The 24,013-nt window shown below is 45.4% G+C and overlaps 2 protein-coding genes across 10 annotated transcripts in view; one reads left to right on the top strand and one right to left on the bottom strand.

Moving 5' to 3' along the window:
- Positions 1–864: 864 nt before the first annotated feature.
- LOC139532297 (autophagy-related protein 9A-like) lies at positions 865–12,012 on the bottom strand. 8 transcript variants are annotated; one of them, XM_071329725.1, is made up of 20 exons: positions 11,851–12,012; positions 11,651–11,688; positions 10,662–10,809; positions 10,514–10,557; positions 10,169–10,233; positions 9,913–10,062; positions 9,189–9,330; positions 8,841–8,981; positions 8,576–8,696; positions 6,594–6,769; positions 6,386–6,508; positions 6,021–6,208; positions 5,789–5,942; positions 5,366–5,545; positions 4,954–5,160; positions 4,148–4,368; positions 3,942–4,059; positions 3,362–3,650; positions 3,104–3,246; positions 865–2,970 (listed from the first exon to the last, which is right to left on the bottom strand). In XM_071329725.1, exons 3-20 carry the CDS (start codon positions 10,765–10,767, stop codon positions 2,962–2,964), a joined length of 2,577 nt encoding a protein of 858 aa, XP_071185826.1. In that variant the 5' UTR covers positions 10,768–10,809; positions 11,651–11,688; positions 11,851–12,012; the 3' UTR covers positions 865–2,961. The 8 variants fall into 8 exon arrangements, with proteins under 8 accessions (XP_071185826.1, XP_071185828.1, XP_071185824.1 ...); XM_071329727.1 differs by having other exon boundaries at positions 10,662–10,812; XM_071329723.1 differs by having other exon boundaries at positions 11,596–11,688.
- An 8,202-nt stretch (positions 12,013–20,214) lies between these two features.
- The window catches only part of LOC139532298 (unconventional myosin-X-like), a 62,899-nt gene continuing 59,100 nt past the window's right edge, over positions 20,215–24,013 (top strand). The window contains exon 1 of one of the 2 annotated variants that reach the window (XM_071329733.1): positions 20,215–20,557. In XM_071329733.1, the coding sequence (XP_071185834.1) occupies positions 20,537–20,557 (21 nt within the window). In that variant the 5' untranslated portion in view covers positions 20,215–20,536. The remainder of the gene's footprint in view (positions 20,558–24,013) is intronic. The other variant, XM_071329732.1, reaches the window with a different exon arrangement.

Consider the following 24,013-nt stretch of genomic DNA (forward strand, 5'->3'; position numbering starts at 1 on the left):
TGATGATATTATTATTATTGACAAAAGAGCAAGATTATTTTTATTTGTCAAACGGCAACCATGTACCGATTATCATCTCACCAGAATAAGATCCTCGATATTTTGGAAAGGAGCATCAATTTCATCACCTTGCACTTTTCAATACCCCTTTAAAGCTCATCATAATTTATTAAATCTGTAACCTAATAAACTGCATGCTTTCCCTATGAGTCGTAGTGGAAGAACCACACGTCATCGCGTGTGGTTCCAAGTTTACTTAAATATGATGGCTATTATATCAATATTTGTAATTAAAGGGTTTCCACCGACATTTTTTTACAAACATAAAAATATCTCACCTTGTCTAGCCTATTTTATTTTGTCGACATTTGGAAAGTTAACATTTTTCGGTTTCAATCAGGTCTGTCATTATATTTATGTAATTTACTAGCATAAAAAGGTTGGATGGAAAGCTGGTAATTGTGAGGATATTAATAGTGAGATGTGCAATGTCATTTTGTTTTCCAATATTTGATTTATTTAGTTAAAGATACCTAGACTTTAGCTTTTAAGAGTCAATTACAAAAAAATGCCACAATAAAACATATACAATTGATTTGAACACATTAATCTTCAGGGGGCGTTTTCCCCCACTTTCTAAAGTTTCTGTTTTTATTGAATATCCCCCCCCCCCCAAAGAATTGCCCGCTTATTAAGGAAGGATTTTTTCCCCCAAGTTACCCTATACTTATGCTAAAATGTTTATCATATTCTACTGCTCCATTTACTTTATGTTCTTATATTTTATTATTTAGTACAAGTAAACATTTCATTGGACAGTGTATACCATGTGTATCCCGTACATACAAAACTTGAAAACTTGAATTACATAAAAGTTATTAAATACATTTTTATTGATGATTTACAACTGTACAAAATGGCAATTTACAGGACAATCTATAAAAACAAAAACAGATAGGCTATATGTGTCAGCTCAGGCATCCTAGTACCTTGTTGTTAAACTTGTACCACTGTGTCCCAGGAGACCCTTTACATTATTCAAATCCATTCCTCCACATCTGCCTTCTATTTTTATCCAGGGTCTGATTCAGATTGGACTCTGTGGCTGGCCACTCAATTACATGAATATATCAATCAATAAAGCGAGCAGCGCTGCAGACCTTGCCTTCTAGAAATGAATACCCAGCTGTAGAGTCTCTGACTGTATCTATTGGCAGCATCTGTCATCTTTAGCCTGGTCCCAGATCTGTTAGTGCTGCATGGTCGACCATATGGGGGCTGGTTATACAGCACTTAAAACAGATCTGGGACCAGGCAAGTCTACTTGTGAGTCCAGAGTCAGTGTGAACCACAAAAACAAAACACTTGTAAATCCCCATGCATCTCAACCTCAACTCTATGACGGTGGCACAAGCCCTGGTTAAAATAAAGTCATGCAAATATGAACTGATCAAAATTAATATACTGACAATGATAAGTGACATCCTTTGGATTTAATAAAAGTCAATAAGGTGCATTCTCTTTCTTCCCCAGACAGTTGGGCAGAAAAAACATGCAGTTGGCCTGATGCTGACTATTCTATCCAGCTGTTAGTGTTGATTGAAGGTTCATTGCTGTATAGTTATGGGATGGTTGTGCTTAAAGGGGCAATCTGCAGTTACTATATACATTTTTGGACATGTCCATTTTGGATATAAACCCATTGATTCTTGGAGAGTATTCGTTGTAAATGCCCCATGAGCTTAGTTCAACTGTCGTACCCCATCAGAAGCCAAAATATAAATTTGTAAATGTCAAAAAACACTGTATAGCCTCAAAACATGGTTAAAACGGAATGGATGTTCAGTCCTTGCATCCACAGCTCTGTCTATGAATTTGAGTGTGGTTACATTTCTCCAGCCCCATCCTTCAACCTTTTACTGAAATAGTGGTGGGGGGTGCTTTGTTATCATTTCAACTGTGGATTGCCGCTTTAAGCGCTTAAATATGGCACGGAAGAGGCTGAAGTTACATGTTCCAACCAGCCCGTAAATGTGTTTTCTTTCATTTAAAAGATTGTTTGTATGACACAAAAACAAGAACTATTATGTGTTTATTGTATATCTCTATTTATTAACTATCTTCACCTAAATGATTTATTTAGAATAGTCCAACGTCCTGATTTGATTCCTACCAGTATGTCTATGCACACGGTGTATATCGGTTTAGTGCCTGCTTCATGTCTATGAGGTCTTTGTACAACAAGATTGTACAAAGACCTCTTAACAGACCAATCAACCGCCCAATCCCAAAAGGATTCCTAGTGCCAGTGCAGTCATACTTTGGTGGAAGTCTGCTCTCCTGTTATATATATATATAGAACATAATTTTTCTCTGAAAGTGCAATAAATATAAGCAACACAAAGAATAAAAAAATAATGACAAACTACTAAATCTTAAAAAAAAAGGTACATTACTGGCAGTTTACACCCACACCTGATTTGCAAATGAATGCAAGAAAAAGTTATTTCTGGATAGAAGTTGCCCTTAGGCACAGATCTAGGATCAGCTTACCCTCCCTAAATCCTAACCTTAACCATTATGGAGAGAAACCAGAAAGCTGACCTTAGATTAGTGTCTAGGAGGCAACTATAAAAGCCGATAAATATGCTACGGGTTCCATGTTGTCAGTTATGATGAAGTCATCAACCACCGTCACTTGATTGGCTAAAGTGTCATTCAAGGAGGGTGTCAAGAAAAAGTCCTTGTAATCTTCACACTGTTACTCGATTGTTTTTCTCTATAGCCCAGAGTGAATAACACAGCATGCTGTTATCCCACAGGTCTAACCATCTGGGGTCAAAGGTGAAGCCATGGTCGAAAGTTCACAGATGAGCAGGAAGTTCTCTGGTAGGATGAGGATGTGTGATGTGTTTGTGGGGGGGGGGGGGGGGGGTAGGTAGGTGGGATCTCTCTGGTCAGTTACGTCACCTGAGGAGAGAGGGAAACAATGGTATGGAACCCCATACACAGACACAAGATCTCTGTGTGTGTGTGTGTGTGTGTGTGTGTGTGTGTGTGTGTGTGTGTGTGTGTGTGTGTGTGTGTGTGTGTGTGTAAATACCTTGTGTATGTTGGGAGGCATGTCGTCCTCTGAGCCCTCCTCAGGTACAGTGTCGGGGTGTCGGCCTCCAAGTCCCTCCTCTGCCCAACCCCCCATAGGCACACGCGCCGACCTCACCACTCTGCCCCCCGGGCCGACAGAGTCTGGAGGAGTGACACACACACACAGAGTGATATCAGTATGATCCATATCAGTCATCTTCAATATCATTCCATATTAGGGAATGAGAGTGTCATTTTTCATGGTTGTCATGGTTACCTGTGTTTCCCCCGTAGCGACGCTGGCTGTTGCTCTGGAGTGGTGTCACTTCCTGCCCCGGGGTGGTACCTCGGTCAGGGTTAGGGCCCGAGTTAGAGCTGGGGATAGGGCCAGGGGTGGAGATAGGGGTGGAGATAGGAAAGGTGTGTGAGCGGGGGATGGGGTTTCGGGGGTTAGGGTTCCCTCCCCCTGAACCCCCCTCCTCGGTGACGCTGTCACTACTGTCGTCACTGTCCTGCCTGTGCCAGGTGTGCCGGGACAACTCCCCTCCAGACTGCTGCTTATGGAGCTACATAGAGGGATGGAGAGGGAGAGAGAGGAAGTGGGAGAGAGAGGGGAGAGAGGAAGTGTGAGCGAGGGGAGAGAGAGAGAGGGAGGGAGGGGAGAAGGAGGGGGAGAGGAGAAGGAGGGAAGAAGAGGGGAGAGAGGAAGTGGGAGAGAGAGGGGAGGGAAGAGGGAGAGCGGAAGTGGGAGAGAGGAAGTGGGAGCGATGGGGGAGGGAAGAGGGAGAGAAGCATTTACTTGACGCTCTTTATTGCAACATTTTTAAAACCATCCATCCAGACACAGACAGACAGACCTCATGTATATAGAGTGCGTGGATGCTCATCTCTGTGGAGGCGTATTCTGATAGGACGAGACTAGTCAGTTGACCTTCCCACACACTACTGCCTGAACTAGCAGTTCGAGCATCAGTACTGGTGGGGGGGGAGAGAAAGAGAGTTAGTTGATTGACGGTTAGTTGATAGATTGCTTGATTAGTTGTGGGAGGAGTGTGGGCTTTACCTTGATCCCGGCATGGCTCTGCTTGCAGAAGAGGCGTGTCCGGCCGACCTATGGGCGGAGCTACAGCTGCCCCTCATGCTGCTGATTGAGAGGGAGCGCAAGGCTGACGCTCCGTCGCTAACCCCCACCGGCCCGTGATTGGTCAAGGAGCTGTCCCGCCCCAGATGAAGAGAGGCCAATGAGGGTGGACCTGCCAGGAAGTTAGCTATCAGACTCCTTGGCTGAGAGAGCGAGAGACACACACACACACAGAGACAGATAATTCAATTTGTACATTTAATATCAGTGTAAACAAAAAACTCAGTATACAATGTTAAACTTGAAATCAAAATTGAAGTGTCAATTTATGTATTGGCATGTCTGTCTGTCTCCCTACCTCTGACCCGGACAGTGAGGTGAGAGTGTGTCTGTCTCCCTACCTCTGACCCAGACAGTGAGTTGAGAGTGTGTCTGTCTCCCTACCTCTGACCCAGACAGTGAGTTGAGAGTGTGTCTGTCTCCCTACCTCTGACCCAGACAGTGAGGTGAGAGTGTGTCTGTCTCCCTACCTCTGACCTGGACAGTGAGGTGAGAGTGTGTCTGTCTCCCTACCTCTGACCCAGACAGTGAGTTGAGAGTGTGTCTGTCTCCCTACCTCTGACCCGGACAGTGAGGTGAGAGTGTGTCTGTCTCCCTACCTCTGACCCGGACAGTGAGGTGAGAGTGTGTCTGTCTCCCTACCTCTGACCCGGACAGTGAGGTGAGAGTGTGTCTGTCTCCCTACCTCTGACCCGGACAGTGAGGTGAGAGTGTGTCTGTCTCCCTACCTCTGACCCGGACAGTGAGGTGAGAGTGTGTCTGTCTCCTGTAGCCTCTCTCTGTACTCTCTCCTTCAGCTGGCTGATGAAGTGAGTGGTCTCGGTGGGGGGCTGCCACTGGGGGTTGGTGATGGCAAAATGCATCAGGGAAAGCTCAGTCTTCCCATCCTCCGCCTGTTGGTAAATAGATGCCTCTGTCTTCCCCTCAGACATCCACTGGAGGGAGGGGGAGGAAGTAAGAAAAAGGAGAGAAGGAAGGAGTTAGGGATGGGAAAGGGTGAGAGAGAGAGGGAAAGAGAGTCACTATTTATGCATTGCCCATCTGTGTGTGTGTGTGTGTGTGTGTGTGTGTGTGTGTGTGTGTGTGTGTGTGTGTGTGTGTGTGTGTGTGTGTGTGTGTGTGTGTGTGTGTGAGTCTCACCGCGGGGTGTCCGTGCTGTCTGATGTCCATCTGAGCGAAGGAGCAGGTGTCTCCCACCCCTACCACCTCCACGGAGAAGTTCCTGAAGAAGTCAATGATCTCCAGAGACTTCCTCCTCAGACTGAAGATCAGGATGAAGGGAGTCACCAGGGGGCTGATCAGCTCCTCTAGGATAAACACCTGGAAAGGCAGAGGAAAGGTTGTGAGGGTTAAACACCTGAATGCTGATCTAGGATCAGGTCCCCCCCCCCCTTGTACATATAATCTTCTTCATTACAAGGGAACACTGATCCTAGACCAGCACTTCTAATCTGAGACTCTTTGTGAATACAGGCTCTGGCCAGGAAGAGAAGAATATGCTATATGCTTCAGAAATGATTCATACGTTCGTGCTTTATAAAGGGTGGCTATAGTGCTACTCACAGCCTTGTACTGGAAAAGCTGTGAGAACTGGTCTCGTGTCTCGTAGCGATGAGCGTTGCCCTGCCAGTGGTCTGGCATGTAGTGGATGTGAGCCAGAATCACCCTGAGCAGCTGCTCTGGACAGTAAACCAGGTGTTTATCTGGGATAAAAGACCTGAGGAAGGAGGGAGAATGTGAAAGAATGTACTAAACCCTTCAAAATGACATAGCACACAGACAGACACACACACACCTGCAGACAGTGATACACACTCCCAGCAGGGTGATGGATGACAGGACGTGTTCCACGGCGAGGACGTCTTCGTCGTAGATGGTCAGAGCAATGAGGACAGCCAATAGGGAGCCAGCAAAAAACGCCACGTTCTTAGCCACCACCGTCAGCAACGGGGACAGGAAGCAGTTCATATACCTAGAGGACGCCTGGAGGTGGGACACATGCACGGAAGTGAAGAAAATCTGGCATTTTGGCCACCACTGACAGCAACAGACAAGAATCAGTTCATCAATTTCACAATAATTACCTTACACACCTTCTGTGTGTGTGTGTGTGTGTGTGTGTGTGTATGTTTGTGTGTGTGTGTTTGTGTTCATTCCTACTTTGTAGCCCTTGCTGAGCCGTGACATCAGTTCGTGGTCCAGCTCATTGAAGTGGCGAAGGTAACATCGACCGTACAGAGACCAACACCTCGCTCCCAAACTACCTGGCTCACGCTTTATCACCTACACACACACACACAAAGAAATTAGCTTTACATTATCTGCTACACCTCCATAACAGAGCACAGCGGTGTGTGTGTTTCCCTACCTCTGTATAGCTGAAGAAGGCATACAGTATTTGCCAGACCAGTACGACAGGACAGAGTAAGAGGTTGGCGATGCCGATCCACAGTATACGTGATGCCAGTTTGTCTGCCAGCTCCAACCTGTTACCACCTCTCTTGTACTGCGGCTTCAAACTCCACTCACTCTCAAACAGAGAGCCTGGGAAGGGGGGGTGAGAGAGAGACACAGAGAGAGCGAGAGAGACAGACAGACAGAGGGAGAGGTGAAAAGTAGGGATGCACAATATAAAAATCGGTGAACATATCGGAATCAGCCGATATTAGCTAAAAACGGCAACATCGGTATCGGCCCGATTTCTAGTTTAACGCCGATGTGCAAAACTGATGTCAAAGCTGACGTGCATACCTATGTAACGTAGGTACATAACGTAATGACGCCACGTAAAATTTGCCGCTACACCTGCAACACAGCATTCCTCACCTATCCCACAATGTCTGCTGTGTGGATCGAGCAGTCAACAAGTCGAGCGGTCAACAAGTCGAGCAGACATTTGAAAGAGTAAGACATTTTCAGCGAGACAACTCGAAGGCAAAATCCATTAACGCCAAGATAATGAAATTCATTGCCCTTGACAATCAACCGTTCTCTGTCGTGGGTGATGTTGGCTTTCGCGACTGGTCGAGCACCGGTACACACTACCAAGTGCGCTATTTTTCAGATGTTGCCCTACGGGAGTTACACAGTAATAGTGCCACTGCTATTAGCTGCACGACATACTATGGAACGCCGTTTGGGTCTTTGCGTGTCAAAAAAGATACACGTCAAATAAAAGTATTTGACAATAACACTATTTGACGCGTTAAATAAGCTTTCAATTTGACATGTCAAATAACACAGTTCTATTATAGAATGTTGTGTGTTCTGGATTTGCACGTGCAACCAAGCGCCACCACTACTATCAGTAGCACTGTCAAAGCTGTACAGAAAAAGTCTGTAAACAAGCAAACACCGGCCACGAACGATGTGTTTACAATACCGCGTTGGTAATAAAGCATTATTTGATCAACCGCAACATTTGGGGTAGCTAGCTAGCTTTAGCTTGGTACCTAGCTAGCACCAATACATCCAGCCTGAAAACAATGACCAGTTATTCTTAGCAATGATTTAGGAATCCTTGTGAGTAAGTATTAGCTAGGTTGCCACTTGTTGTTTGCCTATTGACATTGAACTTCAGTTCATGAAAATAAATACCCAGCTAGCACAGTGGATCTGGGCCGATTCCGGCTGAGGGTCAGACTCGGCCGACATCATGTGGCTACTTATGGCTAGGATGTGGGGATTGCGCTCGGGCCGATTCCGGTGTGAGTTATCTGGCCCAAATGTATTACTTGGTGCTCGGACCGATTGGGGCTACTCTCTGGTAGATGATTACACGGGCTGCTTTATATAATTAACATCTCATTACTTATTTTTCCATATTTTCACATTGTTTCTGTGATCAAAAAATACAATTAACATTTAAATGAAATTCTTTAAGAGTCCTGTGTAGTATTTTAGTATTTTGATACTATGTGCAAGGCAATTGATATGCATTAAAAACTTTGTGGATCGAGCCTCCCGAGTGGCGCAGCGGCCTAAGACACTGCATCTCAGTGCAAACTGCGCTGCTACAGATGTTGGTTCGAGACGCGTGCGCCGCCCTATGGGACTCCCAATCACGGCCGGATGTGATACAACATGGATTCGAACCAGGGACTGTAGTGACGCCACTTGCACTGAGATGCAGTGACTTAGACCGCTGCGTCCATGTGTGTGTGTTAACTATTTAACTGTACTAGAATGCTTAAAAGGCCACTAAAATGTTTAATATCGGTATGGGTTTTTTTTGGCAAGGAAAATATTGGATATCGGAATCGGCCAAAAATGTCATATCGGTGCATCACTAGTGAAAAGTGTACCAAACAAAGCGTACCAAGCACTCCAAAAACACACACACACACCAACCTGGCCCCCAGAAGAAGATGAGTTCAAAGTTGTACTTGAGGCCGCGGGTGTAAAACACACTCTCCCCGAGCAGTGGCGGGTGGAAACGCACGGGAAGGAGGGACTTATTTATCATGGCAACCTGGAGGAAGACGAAAGGGGTTTAGGTGGTGATGTTTTTGATTGACAGGTGGTTCAGTAGCAGGAGTACAAGCGAGGAATGGTAAAGAAGCTGTACTCTGACACTAACACAAACACACGTGAGTGCAGACAGTCACACACACACCATGTAGTTTTTGAAGCGCAGGATACGGTGGTATATGTCCAGTTCTGTGAGTTCTTTCTTGTGGATACAGATCTGGTGTTCCTTCTGGATCTCAACGATCCGGGCCTGAACCTCCTGCCATGTGAAGTATGGCAGCTCTGCCTAGAGAGGGGGGTGGAGAAGGGGGAGAATGAGAGGGGGAGACAAGGAGGAGGAGAGGGGGAGGGGAGGAGGAGAAGCGAGAGGAGAAGGGAGGAAGAGAGGAGGGGTGGAGATCAGTAGTTGAACCAGTAGGTTGAAGACATGGAGACAGGCACGCACACACGCAGACAGGCACGCACACACACGCACGCACGCACGCCCACTCACCATGCTCATCTTGAGTGCGTTGGTGTAGAAGGAGCGTATCTCCCAGTAGCAGCAGACGTTGTATATGAACTTGATGAGGCGATGCAGCCAGAACACTCCAGATATTATCAACACAAACATCACTGCCACGTTGTCACGGATACTGGCGGGAAAACAACAATCAGGTTGTCATGGATACTGGCGGGAAAACAACAAGCGGGTTGGCATGGATACTGGCGGGGAAAAACAAGCAGGTTGTCACGGATACCGGTGGGAAAACAACAAGCAGGTTGTCACAGATACCGATGGGAAAACAACAAGCAGGTTGTCACAGATACCGGTGGGAAAACAACAAGCAGGTTGTCACAGATACCGGTGGGAAAACAACAAGCAGGTTGTCACAGATACCAGTGGGAAAACAACAAGCAGGTTGTCACAGATACCGGTGGGAAAACAACAAGCAGGTTGTCACAGATACCGGTGGGAAAACAACAAGCAGGTTGTCACAGATACCGGTGCGAAAACAACAAGCAGGCAGTCACAGATACCGGTGGGAAAACAACAAGCAGGCAGTCACAGATACCGGTGGGAAAACAACAAGCAGGTTGTCACAGATACTGGTGGGAAAACAACAAGCAGTAAGGACAACTTCCAGCATTCCTTATCAACTTGAGTGCTAAAGATGTGTTAATAAAATGTTTATAATGCATTTATAAAGCATTTATGAAGTGTTCATAAGCCTTACCTTGCGCTGCAGACGTCCACAGGCAGGAAGGCGTCAGGCAGCGTGACTTTGGAGGAGTCGGTGTGGTTGACAAACTTGTTAGCGAACAGAATGTCATAGTCCACACAGTTAGCCAAGAAGACTGTGAACCCTACCACAAACAGCAACTGACTACAGAGGGGGAGAAAGAGGAGAGAGAGAGAGAAAAGTTAAAAACGACCCCTCAGGACACCGACATGGACCACATAGAAGACACACACACACACAGTGTACTTACACCAGCTCAAAGACCTCTCCCAGCAGCATACAGGTGAAGCCATTCTTCTGGTGCAGGTTATAGACGTGTCAGGGGTCAAGGATCAGATGATGACATAAAAGTAGCATGTGTTCTCTCATAATGAAAGTCTAGTCAGCTATAGTATTAACTCAGGTCACAAGCTCAACATTCCTCCTCCTGGAGAGCTACTGGGCGTGCAGGCTTTTATTCCAGCCCTGCTCTTACACACCAGATTCTATTATTCTCCAGGAAGGTGTTGACCCTCCCGGTCTTAAAATAACCCCTGGGGTAGTTGTAGTAGTGAATGATCCGGGAGTACAGAGACACAGAGGGGTAAAAGGATATCCTCTGGAAGAACAGGTCCAGGTTCTCTATGTGGTGCCACGGCGCTGCAGAGAACAGTCAACAACAAAAACAGGTTAGTGCGTGTGCGTGTGTGTGTGTGTGTGTGTGTGTGTGTGTGTGTGTGCGTGGATCTACTAAAGAACTTTACACTTGTTTCCGTCAGGTATGTGCACCAGTAGGTTCTCCTCTCCGGGTGGTGAGTCGCTGTATGAAGCCTCTAGGCGCTGGTACTCTGTGTCAAAGTGTGCCGCCATGGTAACCACAGCTTCAGTTACCCCCAGCAATCAAGGCCCTAGCTACTGATTGGACGAGTGGACCACAGAAAGGGTGGGAGAGAGAGAGAGAGATCAGTGCCATAAATCCACAGTCTGTATTACAATAACCATGTGTCTTTCTCTTCCCTCATCTGCCCTGGATTGAGTAACAGAGGGAGCCTCTTTCAGACATTCACCTATCCAGCTCCTCACATGAAAGTAGATAAAGGAGAGGAGGTGAGGAAAGGAAGCCATACATGTAAATAAGCCATATCACACCTGTGCTCCATCCATCACTGGAACCCGGATGTAGCAATGCTTGAAAGACACGACAGACAGACAACTGACAGGTGTGGATATAGGCACACAAAAGCAATTCTTGCAGCAAATAATAAGCCATAATACTACAAAAGTTCCATGACCGTTTGCCTAGTATAAAACAGCCTACTTAATCATGTTGGCCAATGTAGACATGTCACTGGCAGAACGCTGCTGACACAATGGACAGTGTTGCGAAATGTGCTCTGCGACTCGAGCAGAATCACAACCACAGACATTGAGACAGAGAGCGTTTTAAACCACATTATAGCCTACAAATATCCTATGGCTCTAATTTTACTCACGTGACAAATTGTGAGCATCAAAAACCAAGTATATTAATGCTTTTCGACCAACGTGCGCAGCGTGGCTTTAATTTATATACAATGGGCGTTCCTGATCCAGCTTGTCTTTTGAAAGGCGACAATGACACTTAGCCTCCTCCTATGCTATAATCTACATGTAAGTGTAAACATTGTTGCATTTTCGAGTCTTCAGCAAATAGCTTACCTGGAAAATGATTCGGCTACGCGTATTTAGGCCTACATACAAAAAATTGGCCCACCTTTGTTGACCAAGCATAGATTAGCTCCATTCCATCCCCTAGGAAGAACCGAAACCGTCAAGATTATTTGGTTCTCAGGATACTGGCAAAATGTTATTGTTGAAAAAAGGTGTTTGTTTATGACAGATCTACAAAAACATCACAATGATTTAGCTCTATATTTTCATACTGCACTAGACTATTAGTCTGTCGTAGCCTACCTTTGATACGTCAACCGCAGGCGGTCTAATCGTCAAGGAGAATTGCCGAGACCTTTTTTAGAAGACGTCTAGGTTTTCTTTTCTTTTGTGTTTCTTTTTGAGTATGAGGCGACATTTGGTTTCATTTCTGAAAACACATCATGTACACCAATGCCTGTCACGGCTGATGGATACCTGGTTTAGCCAATCAGAAGAGTGTTTTTCCCAAACAGGGAAGAAAACAACCAGTCATAGACAGTAAGAGGCGGGCTCTCAAAGCTCCTTGTTCGGCTTTCATGACACGCCCTTTGAACCTCACACAGGGTTTATGCCATGCAGGTTTTGGTTAATGGTCAATGATTATATTCCTATATTATATTATATTTTAAATTAAATGTAAAGCAATCTCATCTATCGTCATCTAAAACGCTAAATTATCTAGACTACATGTAGTTCCTGATGACGAGAAAACTTCAATGATGAATTGAATGTACAGTCATTTTTAATAAAGCCTATATGATATTTATGGGCGCACCTCTAAATTCAATGAATGGTATTTTACCGCCACTTGGTGAATATGTATGGTATTACAATAACATTGACACAGTCGGAGGTGATGCTATACTAAAACTAACCTCTGGGTTGAGCTATAAACCCAACCTACTGCTAAAGTTTGAAGTTGCATTGGCTGTGCCTTACAGTAATGATGAAGTCGATTAGACTCACAATTACATGTATCTGCTATTAACCAAGTTGTTTGTTCTGAAACAAGCCATATAGACATTGTGGAGTGTGTGGATGAGAATATTCATAATGTGACTGTGGGCCGCTGGAGTGACAGCTGGCCTTTTGTTCAGTATGTCTGTTAACACTGGTGGACACGTGCGTGTTGCATATATAAGGAAACTATTTGGCCATCTGTTTCATCCTTTCATTCTCCCCACATCGCACTCCATCTCACCCTCTACCCCCTTTCTCTCGCTGTCTGTCTTTGTATGCGTGTGTACATGCGTGCGTGTGTAATCTGCTCATTATAGTGAGTAGGGCTATTAAATCTGGTGCGATTAGGATTAATATGGGATAATCTGATAAAGTCTGTCCAAGACAGAAACACTACACTCTTAGGAAATAAAAGTGGTATCTAGAACCCTTTACATGGAACCCAAAAAGGTTATACCTGGAACCAAAAAGGGTTGTCTTATAGGGACAGTCGAAGAACCCTTTGTTCTAGGAGTGTACAGTTTATATACACACACATCTATTCTGACAACAACCCCTAGTTGATACTGAGATGCTAATATGATGATATGGCAATAGTCCTATGGGCAACACCTTCTGGTCACAACACAGCCCTCACTGTGTAAAACAACCTTAAATGCAGTGTACTGACAAATGAACAGTATGTTTCTGAAAAATAGTCCAACAAACCCAAGATAGGTAAGTGGTTGGATCAAATCACATTTTATTTGACGCATGCTTCGTAAACAACAGCTGTAGACTAAGAGTGAGATGCTTCGTTGCTGGCTCTTCCCAACAATGCAGACAGAAACATATTTAAAAAAGAACACACAATGAGTAATGGGTTCTTAGTTTAGTGATGAGCTTGGATGGCACTATGGTGTTGACGGCTGAGCTGTAGTCAATGAACAGCATTCTCACGTAGGTGTTCCTTTTGTCCAGGTGGGAGAGGGCAGTGTGGAGTGCAATAGAGATTGTGTCATCTGTGGGTCTGTTGGGGCGGTATGCGAATTGGAGTGGGATAGATGTCCCCAGGGGTACTCTGCTCCAGTCGGAGAGCAAACAGACGGCAGAGACATTGCCAAAGTTCACATATTTATTTAGGACTGGTGGTTGGACATGGTAAAGGTTGGTGTGTGTGTGTGTGGTTCTGTAACAAAAGGAGATGTCATAAGCAGGTTACATAACATGAAAAGATAAACAACGTGCTCCAATCCACCTTATAGAAACTTAAATCAGGTGCTGGATCTTCGTATATAATCCAAAGAACAGAAATAGGACAGCACTCCGGTAAATAAACGTACATTTTGACACGACATAAAAGGTGATAAGGATAAACCTATAAAACCAAGACATCTCAAATAAAGAAAATAGAAAAAGCAAAACAAAAATGACTCTTTTAACTTGGACAAACACAACTGGAAAGAAACTGAGAAATGGCTTGACAGGCTAATTCACACTTCTAGTTTGTATTTAAAGCCTATCAGGCCAGTCCTGATAATTAGTGACAGGTGTGTGATTGCATGAGAGTGTCAACAGGTGAAATCAACTTGCCTGATCCAGTCCATCTCAGCAGTATGCTGCTCCACTCTGAGGGCTTTAGTACAGTTTCACTGTCATTGTTGTTTACAGATGTATGAATGGGCTGACTTGCCTAACTAAGCTGTGTCCGTGTGTGTGTGTGTGCGCACGTGTGCATGCGCGGCTGAAGGGGATATAGCTGATTAAATTACCGCTCTGTCTGTAGGGAGCCAGGAGGTCGCCACGCCAGATAATTTAGTCAGAAGACATGCTGTCATTTGTGTGTGTGTGTGTGTGTGTGTGTGTGTGTGTGTGTGTGTGTGTGTGTGTGTGTGTGTGTGTGTGTGTGGGGGGGGGGGGGGGGGAGTCCCCTGTGGTGATAGGGGGTATCCAGGATGAAGTAATCTCTCATGGGATTCTTAATTAGATCGCAACCCCCTTCTCCTACTATACTTCCCTAAATACCCTCACCCCTCTCCCCCTTCCCTCCCCCTCTGCCTCCCTGAAAGACCAGAGCAGACATTAAAGAACCAGTCAGAGGAGACTGACACACATATTCATGCAGATGCATAATGTACATGCACACACTAAAACATGCATAACAGTATACATACAAATGCATACACTATACAGCATTCAAGTAGCTTTGTGTCAGAAGGTTTTGAGTAATATGCTTGTGATAGTGGGGGTGGGGGGGGGGGTGGGTTAGTGAAATACATTTTCTGTCCTCTATTTTTTAGTCAGGGGGTAATGAAATAATGAATGGTGGGCTGAGGCAGGATGGAGGTCAATGTTGTGTGTGGGGGGCAGATCAATTTACTGTTCACACACATGCACACGCACACACAGAGGACAAGTACATTAGAGTGTCTAGTTTGAGAAACAGACGCCTCAGAAGTCCTCAACTGGCAGCTTCATTAAATAGTACCCGCAAAACACCAGTCGCAACGTCAACAGTGAAGAGGTGACTCCGGGATGCTGGCCTTCTAGGCATAGTTCCTCTGTTCAGTGTCTGTGTTCTTCTGCCCATCTTAATATTTTATTTTTATTGGCCAGTCTGAGATATGGCTTTTTCTTTGCAGCTGCCTACAAAGCCAGCATCCTGGAGTCGCCGCTTCACTGTTGACATTGAGACTGGTGTTTTGCGGGTACTATTTAATGAAGCTGCCAGTTGAGGACTTGTGAGGCGTCTGTTTCTCAAACAAGACACTCTAATGACCTTGTCCTCTTGCTCAGTTGTGCACTGGGGCCTCCCACTCCTCTTTCTATTCTGGTTAGAGCCACTTTGCGCTGTTCTGTGAAGAGAGTAGTACACAGCGTTGTACGAGATCTTCAGTTTCTTGCCAATTTCTCGCATGGAATAGCCTTCATTTCTCAGAACAAGAATAGACTGACGAGTTTTAGAATAAAGTTCTTTGTTTCTGGCCATTTTGAGCCTGTAATCAAACCCACAATTGCTGATGCTCCAGATACTCAACTAGTCTAAAGAAGGCCAATTTTATTGCTTCTTTAATCAGAACAACAGTTTTCTGCTGTGCTAACATAATTGCAAAAGTGTTTTCTAATGATCAATTAACCTTTTAAAATGATAAACTTGGATTGGCTAACACAACGTGCCATTGGAACACAGGAGTGATGGTTGCTGATAATGGGCCTCTGTATGCCTATGTAGATATTGTGCTTTTCTTTCAAAAACAAGGACATTTCTAAGTGACCCCAGACTTTTGAACGGTAGTGTATATATTTTTAATAATGCCATTCACTTTGTTACACTCATAAATAGTAAATAGTAGCCTATAGCTGCTAAAAGTAACAAAATAACCTGAATATGCACTTTAAACCGAGTGAATAAGTGAAGAAAAAAAAGCTGCAATAGTGAACTAACCCTTTTACGCTTCACTGTCCTGTCTCTTCACTCTCTTCTTCACGCTCCTCTTCCCCTCTGCTGTTCTGCTGCCCCTGCATCTTGGTTGCAGTCCTTCGGGCTTTCAGGGTAGCCTGGTCTCTTCTCCTGGTCTTCAAGTTCACCGTGATTACAGCACAGACAATCTCCAGCAGAGCACAGGCCATCAGTGAAGAGTAAACTGCATAGAACGTGGAGTCGATGCCAAAGGGGCCCCTCTCCCCATTGATCAAGAAGGTTGTAGTTATTGATAAACAGACTGTCTTAGACATGACAGCACACCAATACTCCCCACTGTCCTCCAGTGAGAGGTTAGAGAGGACCAGACGGGAGGGGGAGATGCATTCAATCTGCCGTCTAAACCTTCAGGCATTTGTTTGTACTCATCATCTCTATTTGTAGGTATGTCACTCCTCCCTATCAGAATAACGTTGTCCACCGTAGCAGTCCTTCTGTACCACACTAACCTATCATACTCCTTGACATCAGAGTTGTATCTGAGAGCAACCTCCCCTCCCTCTGAGAAGAACTCTATGAGGGGCTCAGATTTGGGGCACACCGGCAGATTATATATTCTGAAGATTTTTAGTGGGGACACTTTTATGCACAAGTAATACCCTGAGTGTTTGGGCATCAGGGATGGGATGACCAGGGTGTAATTTCCTGACGATGCTCTAGTCACAAGATAGTCCGTCTGCTTCTCTTGGTCAGTAAGGATTTCCCCAGGCTCTGATTGGGTTTGAGATGGTGATACTTCGGTGAGTGTTCCGGCTTACCCGGGCCCATTCCTCTGTCCCATTGTGAAGTACAGCCTCCTCTTCCACTGGGGGCTGACTATACTTTGGCTTAAAAATCACCGATATGGACAGATTAAACTCAACTCTGTCTCTCCACTACCAGGCAACTGTAAACACCTACGTCATTAGAGGTGAAGTTGGTCATATGGAGAGAATAGCCGTGCTCAGTCAGCTGCACTCGGCCGCTTACTTCCTCCATTACGGGCTTTATGGATTTGTCAATGTCATGATAGTCCTTGAGGACCCATCTCACAGTAATATTATCGCCACCCTATGGAGCCCTACACTGCAGGTCTAATTAGCTCCCTCTGAAATGTGCATACATTATGTAAGACACCGTCCGACCATGTACAGTACTGCGGTTGATGCTTTTCTGGTGCAACACCTTGCCAGCTGTCCAGCACTCCACCTTGTATAGTCCAGAGTCTGACTGAGACAGGTTCTGGAGCAGGACAGTTCAAATGTTCTGAGATGATCTGAAAGTAAGCTTCAGTCGCTTCGATAATTCTGCATCCAGTGTGGATTTCTCAGGTGTAGGGTTAGAAGTGTTCAACAGCAACAGGCTCTCTTCAGGTTTAGAGTTGGATATCAAACAGTAGTCATTTTACTTATCGTTGTAAAAGAGATATTCGTCACCTTCTATAATCTCATAGGTTTCTTGGACAGCATGGGAGGTTCGGATCAGAACAGCCAGTAGAACGCTCCGCTTTGTGACTGTAGCCATTGTACACACCCTGTCTCTATTGATGGGAAGCACTGCGAGCTGCCCAGTGACACGAGCATACCAGACGAGCTAAATAACTTCTATGCTCGCTTCCAGGCAAGCAACACTAAAGCATGCATAAGAGCATCAGCTGTTCTGGACGACTGTGTGATCACAGTCTCCGTAACACATGTGAGTAAGACATTTAAACAGGTCAAGATTCACAAGGACGCAGGGCCAGACGGATTACCAGGACGTGTACTCCGAGCATGCGCTGACCAACTGGCAAGTGTCTTCACTGACATTTTCAACCTGTCCCTGACCGAATCCAACATGTTTCAAGCAGACCACCATAGTCCCTGTGCCCAAGAACACATCTGTAGTCTGTAGCCATGAAGTGCTTTGAAAGGCTGGTCATGGCTCACATCAACACCATTATCCCAGAAACCCTAGACCCACTCCAATTTGCATACCGCTCCAACAGATCCACAGACGATGCAATCTCTATTGCACTCCACACTGCCCTTTACCACCTGAACAAAAGGCACACCTACCGGAGAATGCTATTTATTGACTACAGCTCAGCGTTCAACACCATAGTGCCCTCAAAGCTCGTCACTAAGCTAAGGACCTTGGGACTAAACACTGCAAATGGATCCTGGACTTCCTGATGGGCCGCCACCTGGTGGTAAGGGTAGGTAACAACACATCTGCCACGCTGATCTTCAACACAGAGGCCCCTCAGGGGTGCGTGCTCAGTCCCCTCCTGTACTCCCTGTTCACCCATAACTGCATGGTCAAGCACGACTCCAACGCCATCACTAAGTTTACAGACGACACAACAGTGGTAGGCCTGATCACTGACAACGATGAGACTTACAGGGATTGTAAGTAAGCATTTCACTGTAAGGTCTACACCTGTTGTATTCGGCACATGTGACAAATAACATTTGATTTGATGTGTTGTGGCGAACCAGTCACCTTATATCTGCTTTTGGTCAGTTATCTTATGCCTCAATGTTGCAATACTGGCGACCCCGTGATGCTGAACCCAATATCTCCTAATCTTTTCCACAGAATCGTGGAGGGCCTGACATGTCAGAGCAGAGTGCAGTGGTGAGGTCTCTGATTGGTCAAAACATCTCAGATTGAACATGCTGATGGGGACAGAACCAGATACAACTGGTGCTTCATGAACCCTGGCTGAATCATAGGCCTGCCTCTTGCTTCTTCTCAACTGTCAACGGAAAGTTTCCACTTCTTGAAAATGTGTGACCATGTAAGGTTCCAATCTGAAGATGCTGTTTCTTATAACTGATCTGATACAAGCTTCTCTCTCCACTGGCTAATTCGCACCAGTCACAGACATTTGAGTCATTTTGCAGATGCTCTTATCCAGAGTGACTCACAATAAATAAGCTTTTGTTCTTGCGCATCACAAACACACCTGATTCAAATATTAAACTAATCAAGGTCTTCTCTCTGTCTGGGCCATAATTAGCTGAACCAAGTGTGTTACTGCAGGGCTGGAATGAAACCCTGCACTCCGGGTAACTTTCCAGAACCAGAGTTGGATAGTTTTCCCTCTATCTCTCTCTGTCTCTCGCTCGCTCTCTCTCTCTCTCTGTCTCTGTGGTCACTCTCTCAGATGAATAGCATGTCGGTGTCCTCTCTCTCTCTGTCTCTGTGGTCACTCTCTCAGATGAATAGCATGTCGGTGTCCTCTCTCTCTCTGTCTCTGTGGTCACTCTCTCAGATGAATAGCATGTCGGTGTCCTCTCTCTCTCTGTCTCTGTGGTCACTCTCTCAGATGAATAGCATGTCGGTGTCCTCTCTCTTTTTGTCTCTTATTTCAGACGGTTATAAATGTGTATCTAGACAGAAAAGATAAAGAACGTAGTAGAGAGAGAAAGAGAGAGGTTGATAAAAATATATTTACAGCCATTTCCCCTAAAACTGATTGGCTCTGACATTGTGAGTGATGGGATTTCCCACAGACAACATGTGACATGCCTAAAGGGCATACACACGCAGAGAGACTGAGAGAGAGAGATAGAGAGAGATGGAAGGGAGAGGGTGTAGTATCCCTTCTGGCCCTGAGGGCGGTTTCTGTCCCAGGTAGTCCACAAATGGTGGCTTTTTGGGAAAGTTCACATAATGAAAGGGAAAGGGGGATACCTAGTCAGTTGTACAACTGAAATGTGTCTTCCACATTTAACCCAACCCCTCTGAATCAGAGAGGAGCGGGGGGGGGGGGGGGGGGGGGGGGGCTGCCATAACCAACATCCACGTCTTCGATGCCCAGGGAACAGTGGGTTAACTGCCTTGCTCAGGCGGTAGAACGACAGATTTTACCTTGTCAGCTTGGGGATTCGATCCAGCAACTTTTCGGTTACTGGCCAAATGATTAACTGTGTGTGTGTGTGTGTGTGTGTGTGTGTGCGCGCGTGCGTGTGTGACTCCCAGCTCTGTTCACATCCTGTTATTTTCCTCCTCTTCAGAAACAAACAGAGAATTCCTGAGACTAGCATAACATGTCCTCTGTTGTGGTGGCGTCAAACAGTTTGGATAAATATGTGCAAATGATGATAACGTTGCTACCTCACTCTGTCTCTCATGATCATTATCCTTACCATTATTCGTTTTCACACAAACACACACTCGGTTGCGTCTCGGTGGAGTCCGTCAGTTCACGGCCAGGACTGAAGAGGGAACCGTTGGCTTCCCTGTTTGGGATTTATCTTACTTTTTTTTTATAGCGGCACACACGGAGAAGAGGTGTGTGTGTGTCCTCGCTCTCTCTCTCTCTCTCTCTCTCTCCGCGTTGGGTGGGAACACACATCAGGGATTGTAGCCGTTCGGATTTAAATCGGGACGCTTACAAATGAATGGAAATCACCACCGAACAGGACCAAGGAGCCTCTTCCACAACCACCCACCCCGAGCTCGCCCGATGCCCACTGTAATTTAGCTCCCCATTAACACTGGGGCAAGCGTCTGCCCACCGACTGACTTCACGCGCGCCGGGCAGCAACATAGAGAAGAATGGAGGCGTTTTTCGCAGAGGTAAGCTGGGATGAGAGAATCGCTTTTCCCCCGTTTAACATTATATTTCCCCGGTACTGGTTGGCCTAATGATATAAATATGAAATGACATGGTAGCCTGTCATAAGACCCGTTGTGTGAATATCGTTTGGACATTTTATTTGGTGTAGGCTATGATGGTGGTTCAACAAGAATCCATTTATGGCCGACCCTCGACAAACACAAGCATAATAAAACTATTCGGGTAGGCTACGGGAGAAAATATAGTAGGTGTAGGTTATGTGTCACAATATCGAAAACATTTGCTTTCTCGCTCGCTCTCTCTCTCTCAATGTAGGCCAATGTCATCAACACAAGTGAATACTAGCCTACCTATCATATTAGACTAAAGTCTACTGACAGGATGTGCTAAAATGGCACCACACCACTCATCATGTAGCCTGCACTGCCATCCTCATCTGTCCATTCTCTCAGAGGAGGAGAGGAGTAGCCTAATTGGCTAAATGCAGGCTGACCAGAAAATAGGCTAGTCTTTCCATAATGCTGCATTTCGGATTAAGACCAATCTGTTAAGGGAGAAAAGCGTGGTATTGTTACTAGTCAAGCTACTAACCTACTGGGGTATTAGTGTCTATACGAGTATGATCAGTGGGGGGATTCTTTCTACCCTCTCTGGGGTGGCTGTGTGGGGCTGTGTCTCGGAGAAGGAGGATGGGAGGTGTGGCTATTGCGGGATTTGAGGAGGGGGTGGAGAGAGGAGGAAGAAGAGAGGGTGGGTGCTTCTGTACGATGAAGGCGAAATGGAAGGATACGAATTGACTGGAGGTGAGACAGCGAGTTGCTATGGTTGTTATTACGGATTATTAACTCCATGTCCCAATCTCTCTCTCAAGTCAATTCAATTCAAAGGGGTTTTATTGGCATGGGAAACATAAGTTTACCTTGTCAAAGCAAGTGAAATAAACAAAAGTGAGAAGAAACAAAACACAACATCAACAATAAAAAATAAAAAACGATTTACAGTGAACATTGCACTCATAAAGGTTTCAAAGGGATAAAGGCGTTTCAAATGTTATATTATAAGCCACGTACTGTGTTTTTAACCATGTGGAAATCTCTCTCTCTCTCTCTGTCCATCCTGACATCTGCTATTAAATGATTGATGAAACATCCCGTCCCTCTTTTACGTAGCACTGGATTCCATCACTGCAGAGAGAGAAGCCCTCTCATGTCTTGGTGTTTAAATTGCGTTGTTACCGATTCTCCCAGATCAATAAGCTAATTTACGACTTTTCGCTCCGTCTCTTTGCCGGCGGCGCTAACAGATCTCTCGTCCGGTCACCAGTTGGCTAGCCCACGTAGTTTGGCCCAGTAGAAAACCTTATTCTATAAACTACATGTGTTTTCTGCAGGATAATCTATTATATGCTAATATATTGACAGGTTGTTGTGACAACCTAAGCCTAATAGGTTTAGACATGGTTGGTGTGTTCTTTGTTTCTTACACATAAAAACAGGGCCGCATTCTTCCCCAATTCACCCCATTCAGGCCTGGGGATGGATGGTGCCAACCTTCCCACCTCCTCATCAGTCCTTCCTCTTCCTCTTCCTCCTCCTCATCTTCTTTCTCCCCTCCTCTTTTCTCCTCACCTCCATCTCCTCCCTCTTTCTAAGTCATTCCATCATGGTGTTGCGGTTTTCATTTCTAGCACACACAAACAAACACATCACACACACACACGGATTGTCTCGTCTGTGCATTAATGTGTTATCCTCTAACTGTAGGCTACTTACCGCCATCCTTCTTTATCTTCGATCTGATATAGCTTTAACAACCGCCCCTTATTACTGTGACGTCATTCACTCAGTGTGCGTGTACACTACCAGTCAAAAGTTTAGAACACCCCCATTTTTCCAGTTTGTATTGACATTTTATTGAATGTCCAGTGAATAACCTGAAATGATACAAAGGTAAGTGGTAAACTGCCAGAGGTAAAAAAAAAAAAAACGTTATGGTTACCAAAAATAAAAAAATAAGGTACATTTCAGAGTTACAAAAAAAAAAGGAATTTTTTCAGGGAACAAGTAAAGGGTTAACAACGTACAGCTGTTCTGCAGCAATGGTCGTAAATTAAGCCTTGAAAGTTGACGCTAACAATTCCTACAGGTGTCCCAACTTTTGTTGATTACTTACCAACCCTCTGTCTGTATAAAAGCAGTGTTGGGACAGACTGTTACTACACCCTCTTAAGCATTATTTGCACTGTATTGTACTGCAGGAAGTAGTATATTGCTATCATAATGGATAGAACAAAGGCAATTAATAAAGGAAGACCGACAGACCATTATAACCCTTAAAAGTGTAGGGTCTTTCCTTTAGAGAAATTGCAAAGAAAGCCAAGGTGTCAGTGAGTACAGTTTCCTACACCATCAAAAGGCACTTGGAAACTCTGACAGGAAGAGGTCTGGCAGACCCAAAGCCCCAACAGAATCAGAAGACAAGTTTCTGAGAGTCAACGGCTTGCGTGATAGGCGGCTCACAGGACAACAGCTTCAAGCACAGCTTAACACTGGTCGAAGTCAGCAAGTCTCAGTTTCAACTGCGAAGAGAAGACTTGGAGCTGCAGGTTTGACAGGTGGAGTGGCAGTACGAAAGCCATTGCTAAGATGGCAAAATAAGAAAAAGAGGCTTGCCTGGGCCACGAAGCACCGCCAGTGGACTACTGAAGACTGGAAGAAGGTCTTATGGACTGATGAAATCTTCGGTTCATCACACAGGGTTTTTGTACGCCGTCGAGGAGGCGGAAGGATGGTTCCTCAGTGTGTGACACCAACTGTCAAACATGGAGGAGGAAGCGTGATGGTCTGGGGCTCTTTTGCTGGAACCAGAGTTGGCGACTTGCGCAGAGTGAGTGGCACCCTGACTCATAATGGCTACCACAGCATTTTGCAGTGCCATGCAATTCCATCTGGGGTGCGCCTAGTTGGTCAAGGGTTCATCCTACCTCAAGATAATGACCCAGAACATGCCTCCAGGCTATGGGGTTCATCCTACAGCAAGATAATGACCCAGAACATGCCTCCAGGCTATGGGGTTCATCCTACAGCAAGATAATAACCCAGAACATGCCTCCAGGCTATGGGGTTCATCCTACAGCAAGATAATGACCCAGAACATACCTCCAGGCTATGGGGTTCATCCTACAGCAAGATAATGACCCAGAACATACCTCCAGGCTATGGGGTTCATCCTACAGCAAGATAATAACCCAGAACATGCCTCCAGGCTATGGGGTTCATCCTACAGCAAGATAATGACCCAGCACATACCTCCAGGCTATGGGGTTCATCCTACAGCAAGATAATGACCCAGAACATGCCTCCAGGCTATGGGGTTCATCCTACAGCAAGATAATGACCCAGAACATGCCTCCAGGCTATGGGGTTCATCCTACAGCAAGATAATAACCCAGAACA

This window comes from Salvelinus alpinus, chromosome 10 (genome assembly GCF_045679555.1).
Source record: "Salvelinus alpinus chromosome 10, SLU_Salpinus.1, whole genome shotgun sequence".
NCBI lineage: Eukaryota > Metazoa > Chordata > Actinopteri > Salmoniformes > Salmonidae > Salvelinus > Salvelinus alpinus.

Bases quoted from the DNA above. Each gene is read 5' to 3' on its own strand.
- LOC139532297 (XM_071329726.1), bottom strand. From the start codon at position 10,767: ATGGCGGCACACTTTGACACAGAGTACCAGCGCCTAGAGGCTTCATAC. The intron at 9,331-9,912 runs GTAAGGCTTATG...TTTTCCCGCCAG, and splicing joins GTGGACGTCTGCAGCGCAAG to TATCCGTGACAACGTGGCAG. The intron at 4,060-4,147 runs GTAAAGCCCACA...CCCCCCCACCAG, and splicing joins AGAGCCATGCCGGGATCAAG to TACTGATGCTCGAACTGCTA.